We start from the raw sequence: 6,258 nt of genomic DNA, 5'->3' as shown, positions 1-6,258 counted from the left end.
ATGGACAGTAAAAAACCATATTTTGACCCAGGAAGATTCTCAGGCTCCATATCCGAAATCATTGATTCTTTCCTAAAAAAATATAATAGGGCAGCATCCATAAATGGGTGGACTAATGACGATAAATCCCAATATATTGCCTCATGTTTAGAAGAATCAGCCTTAACTTTTTTTGAAAATTCCGAAGACAATGCATAAGTTAAAACTAAATGGGAGGACTTAGAACATCAATTAAGAACAGAATTTGAACCACAGGCCCAAACTGATATGCTTCGAATCCTATTAGGAAAACAAAAACAATTAGATGATGAGCAAACAACCTCATACATAAATGACCCCGAATCATTATGTAAACGCGTAAAATCCACTTATGCCACAACCAGAAATGGTTCGAAACGTTTTAAAAGGTCTTAAACCGACTGTTGCCAGATATATAGGCATTTTAGAAAACAGTAAAATTATAGATTTAAAAGCCAATATTCGTAAATTTAAAATGGTAGAATTTAAGATAATGGTGAACAAACCAAATCCCCATCAGAAATAAAAACTTCTATATTTAAATATCAGTTAAACAATATAACTACCCAATTAGAAGAAAACATAAAACTAACTAATGATTATAATGTAAAAACTCAAGAAACATTAAAAAAATTAAATAAAGACATTCAAAAGAATAATATGCCATTTAAACTAAGTAACACGAAACATTTTAAACAACAATATCAAAAACAAAATTCAAATGCCCCGCAAATAAATAATCCATCTCGTTATACTCAAAATCCACATAAATACCAAACAAAACAATCTTATAATCAAAATCCCGTACAAAAAATAGGAATGGAACTAAATTTAAAATTTGTCAGTATAAAAATCATACAACTGTAACACACAATTATAACATAAACAACATGAAAACAAATTCAAAGAAAACAAAAATGACAACAAAACACAAAAAGAGCATATCAACTACAACTTCAACAACACCAAGATGTCTGGGTAAAACCAAAAAAGAATCAACCTAAAGAGATACCAGAAATCAAATATATTGGACTTTAATGCACAAGCCAAGGAAAATATCCCTATAACCATATAAGTTTTTTACAAAAATATTCAATCACACCTATATTATACAAAAAACTATTTTACCACAATTTAATCATACTTATATTACATAAAAAAAAAAAATACCATAAAAAAAAAAACAATGATTTAACCATTATATTATTTTAAACTATTTAACCATTATATTATTTAAAAAACCTTTAAAACCATTATATTATTTAAAGACCATTCAACCATTATATTATATAAAAACTATTTAACCATAATAATTAAATTATATACTTATTATATTTAATTAATTACATTTAGACTATGAAAATACTCAATCAAATTATATAACTATTAACCTTATGAAACATAAACAAACAACAAAATCAAGATGATATAACTTTTTCTCACTTTTAAATTAAAAAATTTTTTTTGTCCCAATTATATCATATTATGAGGGCATAATATCAAAAACAAACTGAAGTGGATGTAATGATATCTGCATCATTGAACCAACACAGCTTCATGATTCAATATCATCATAATACTATTAAATATGTTATTACCAAAAACCACAATAAATACCTGTACCCATGTACCCTGATATTATTCAAAATGTACAAAAACTATTAACAAGTAATAACCATATATATATATATATATATATATAGGTATCAAAGGTCAATACTATAAGTAGAACCCCCATTTCGATATTCAGATCAGTCTGTTCATAATAACCAAAATTGCCTCATGCAGTATCACACGCATCGTCTTATTTCGCTACCAAAATTATAAAGCGATTATTAACTTAACATACTCATTTCGAATCTTATAATATCTTGTTGTGAATTATTAAAATAACTTTCATTTCAAACCAAAAATTGTACTTGCATTATTTCAAGAAACCTAACATCGTTAATACTCTATTTTCAAATTCTATCATTGTTCAAGAGAAGCAACATTAACCAGGTAAGAAATTATAATAATTTATACTCACACAATTCCAACAATAAAATTATCATCAACGATAAGTTAATAAAGACACGCAGACTCAGGTGCATCACAAATCATTATACCCTTCGTTTATAAATCTATACTCGTAATAATTATATGCTTTAAATTGGTAATAAAAAATAGGATAAAAGAAGTCGCTACTCCAAATCCCTTTAATTATTATTCATTTAAAATAGCTAACTATACCAACTTAGTTAATATATTATTATAAGCTGAAGTTTTATCAAGAGCAACGTACATGCTTATTTTTAATTCATCATAATTATAAGAATTCATATAAATAGTTTTCCAGTATTTGATTTCTTTTATTTCTTGCCTGTATCATTTTTTTTATTTATATAAAATAAACACCACATTTAATGAAATTTCTTACATGCAAAAAAATATAAACATGTTTTTTTTCAAAAACTATAATAATTATTTATCAATCATATTAGATTAGTAGTTATAATAAAAAAAACTGTATTTTAAGTAATAGTATATACCTGTTCAGAAAAATTTTTGCGTTCACGATATTTTATGAAATATGCTCCTTCGATGGTACCAATAGTACTAAAACTCCAACATGAACCACAAATTGATTGATCTAAGAATTAAAATTATATAAATTCCAAATAGTAGCTTAAAAAATATATTTCTAATGAAAACTTTACCTTTAACAGCTGTTACAGCACCAGAAATCCTCCAATCAATTTCTGACGGTAGGTTTTGAAAATCAGTCTTATTGTAAGGAAAAGGTTCTCCACCATTATATTCGTCATCACTTAATTTTCTATAACCTAACATTGATTTAAGTTCTGTGCTGGAATAGTCAGCCAAATGATTAACAGCGAGTGTATAACCAACATTAGCTCGATTTTTTGAACGAATATATCTAATAAAAATACATAAATTATTAATTTAAAATTCAGTAATTACTAACTATAGTATTGTATATATACTTTAAATTATTTTGGATAATTTATGAGTTATTAAAAAAAACTTATATAAAATAAATAGTCACCTTAAGTTTTGACGGAAAATATTTTTTCTGTCAAAATGTATAATTGTATCATTAGGATAATTTTTGTTATGTTTACGTTTAAATTCTTCAAATGTGGAATCTATATATTCTCCATAGTTATTTATAAACTCTATCATAGGATTAAAATCATAAATATGGTTTGTGTCAGGTCCAGACAAAGATTCACATTTTAATTCTGAAAGCAAAGGTTTCAAATATATAATAATAAATCATTCAGATATTGCAAATAATTAACTAGTCGTTATTGATATACCATCAACGTTGAAAATGCGTGGATTAGGCTTCACTGGTGTAAAATGTTTGTAAACGATAGTGTAGTCATCAAAATGTGATAGAAATACTGAATTAAATCCATTCATTTGAAACTTCATTGGATAAGCAATATCATCCTAACAAATAATATCACTTTAATACATTATAATATAATATTATAAATATTACGTATAACTGTATAAGTAGTTAGTACTGAGTACATTAACACATATAATTATAGAACAAACACTACAATTTATTCAAATTACTATCAATAAAATATTTCATCATTTAGATTTAATTTCAGCTTACTTTTCTATACAACCACATTATATATTTTCTAACTGTTTTTTCCACTCTTTTAATATAAACCCATTTTTCAACTACAATACCATCTTCTAAACTTTCGCTGACAAACTAAAAAATAAAAAATACATTTAAACATTAATTTTAATACCAAAATATAACTTATTGAGAACACAAACCCTAAAATCGCTTAAGTCTGGAAGAGTTGATTGAGGTAAAATATGAAATTCATCAGATCCATTCACTTCCAAACACTTTAGAGTGTTTGTTTTTGTTTCGGTAGTAACAGGAACAATTTTAAGATATGAGCCAAAAGAGCCTTTATTAGACAGTTGATATGTTTTTGCCATTCCTAATCAATTTAATAATTAGATATAAATCAAACTTAAATTTATTATGTTAAAAAAAATAAAATATTCACCATGATGATAGTCAATGCGACTGTTGCTGGAGTCTGAATCGTACCAAGCCTTAAATGGTTCATGGACCTCAGCAAATGGAATAAATATGTCACCTTCTACAGAATAACTTGAACTCCATTTTGGTACACCGGCTAAAATATTAAAACAAATAAACAAAAAATTTACAAAATTAAATAATAAGTGTTTTATTGAGAAACTTGTATGATTTTAAATGAAATATCTAGGTACCTATTGCCTATTAATTTGTTTATTAATAGTCTATTCAATTTAGGTAATATGTTACAAATAAGTATGAATTAATATATATTATAAACTACTTGTTCAGTAAATACACATTGATCTAACAATTAACATTAACTAATAATTCATAACTGCAGTAAAAATGAAAAACATATAGTCTTTTTGTCATTAGGTATTTTAAGCTCTGTATGTAATTACCCCATAATTTACTTAATTTAAAAATAATTGTTATCATTTATATTTGACCTATCAACATATAAATCCAGGGCATTAACATTTTAGGAAGCCCATATCTAACAATAATTGGTATATTATTTATTATAATTATTAAGATATCTATAACAAGAATGAATGGAGAACTGAACTGTTTGACTCTTAATCAACTGCGTACACTATTTAACAATTATTATTGTTGATTAATGATTAGACTCTTTATCTGAGGGACGAGTAATTATTAAATAACACAGTGGTTTCATAGAATATTTTACTTGAAACTGGGTCATACTAAAAAAACAAATTTTAAAATTATTAACATGAATCATTGTTCATAAAATTATTTCTAGCCCCACTAGTTCATATAAATAAGAAAAAGTAAAAATACAAACCAAAATGAGATAAAAATTAAAATACCAGCTGTGAATAATTAATAATACAATTTTTAATTATTAATACCTTATAAAAACAACAAATGTCATACATTTAGAACTTTTTTAATATAACAATTTTTCCAATACCTACTCTTATTCACAAAATAATATACATATCCAACAAGTTACCAACCCACTAGATAGTTAATAGTTATGTTATTATAAATTATATAACATACGATGATAATATAACATACCAGTTGTCGATGGTCAACATAAATAGAGAAAATCATTAAAAAACCTATAGAGTAACAAATAAAACACGGATCAAAGTTGTAATTGTTACGGTGTATTATATAGAGGTAGTGTGAGCGTTTATTAACCGACGGCAGGCCATTGTCGCAATGAAACAGAACCAAGTCGACAAGTCCAATGAAAAGCGAGAGTCCTGTCAAAACGACAAGTCCAGTGTCAATAGGTACCAAAAAAAAAAAACCGCTCACTAACAATTACATTACATTACAATTGCATTTTTATCTTAATACAAATAGACTTCATACATAATTTTATATTTACTAATTAGTATCAAACCCATTTTTTTGAGAGATAACAATAACTAAATAATTAATACATAATATGTACATATTATTATGTAGAGGCATACCTATATACCTATATCACCTATTAGCTACTATATGAAGGCCCAAAACAGCTAATGACAAGGGGGTGAAAAATTCACACCCTACCCCCCCCCCTCCCAAGAAAAAAAAATGACGCCATTAAAATAATAAAATATATTCAGGCGATGCCCATAATTACGTAGTGTTTCATCGCCGGACGCGAAGTACTCGCGGATCGGCCATAGCGCTGTGGCCGAGTTGAGCAGCAACGAACCGAAAATCAGTTGGATGGCGGCGGTCATCGTCGCAAAGGTGAAAACTCGAATCGGACGTCGAAAAATGGCTCGGAGGACGAACGGACGAAGAGAGACGCACGGCACCGACGATGGAAGTCAATCGAATGTCACCGACTAGTCGCGACGGCGATATAACGCAACGGTCAACTCGTCCATTCGAATGTATAGGTGTAACAATATTACGATATAATCGGTACACAATGACAACAGTGTGCAACAATGTGCATGGCAGTGGGAATTTATTTCAAATGTCAGTGTTGTAAACAGTTGGTTTTAAAATATTGTTCAAATACTTGATCAGAATACTACCTACATTTTAAAAGTATATTTTATAACACTTGAAATATTAAGTTTAAATTTGTATGTATTTCATCAAATACTATATACGTATATAGTATTTGATTTCATATTAATATAATATTATTGTGTTAATAATATTGTTTTGCC

At 27.1% G+C, this 6,258-nt stretch overlaps 1 protein-coding gene across 1 annotated transcript in view; it reads right to left on the bottom strand.

The window, feature by feature from the left end:
- Positions 1–5,915, bottom strand: part of LOC100166855 (digestive cysteine proteinase 3-like) — a 7,887-nt gene extending 1,972 nt beyond the window's left edge. Inside the window, exons 1-8 of the mRNA XM_001951137.5 lie at positions 5,715–5,915; positions 4,068–4,199; positions 3,826–3,998; positions 3,653–3,757; positions 3,342–3,477; positions 3,068–3,263; positions 2,718–2,938; positions 2,550–2,650 (exon numbers count right to left, since the gene is read on the bottom strand). Of these exons, the coding sequence (XP_001951172.2) occupies positions 2,550–2,650; positions 2,718–2,938; positions 3,068–3,263; positions 3,342–3,477; positions 3,653–3,757; positions 3,826–3,998; positions 4,068–4,199; positions 5,715–5,817 (1,167 nt within the window). The 5' untranslated portion in view covers positions 5,818–5,915. The remainder of the gene's footprint in view (positions 1–2,549; positions 2,651–2,717; positions 2,939–3,067; positions 3,264–3,341; positions 3,478–3,652; positions 3,758–3,825; positions 3,999–4,067; positions 4,200–5,714) is intronic.
- Between the last annotated feature and the right edge of the window lie 343 nt (positions 5,916–6,258).

The sequence above is a fragment of the Acyrthosiphon pisum genome, chromosome X, assembly GCF_005508785.2.
Source record: "Acyrthosiphon pisum isolate AL4f chromosome X, pea_aphid_22Mar2018_4r6ur, whole genome shotgun sequence".
Taxonomy (NCBI): Eukaryota; Metazoa; Arthropoda; class Insecta; order Hemiptera; family Aphididae; genus Acyrthosiphon; species Acyrthosiphon pisum.
This window is presented reverse-complemented; position numbering and strand designations above follow the sequence as displayed.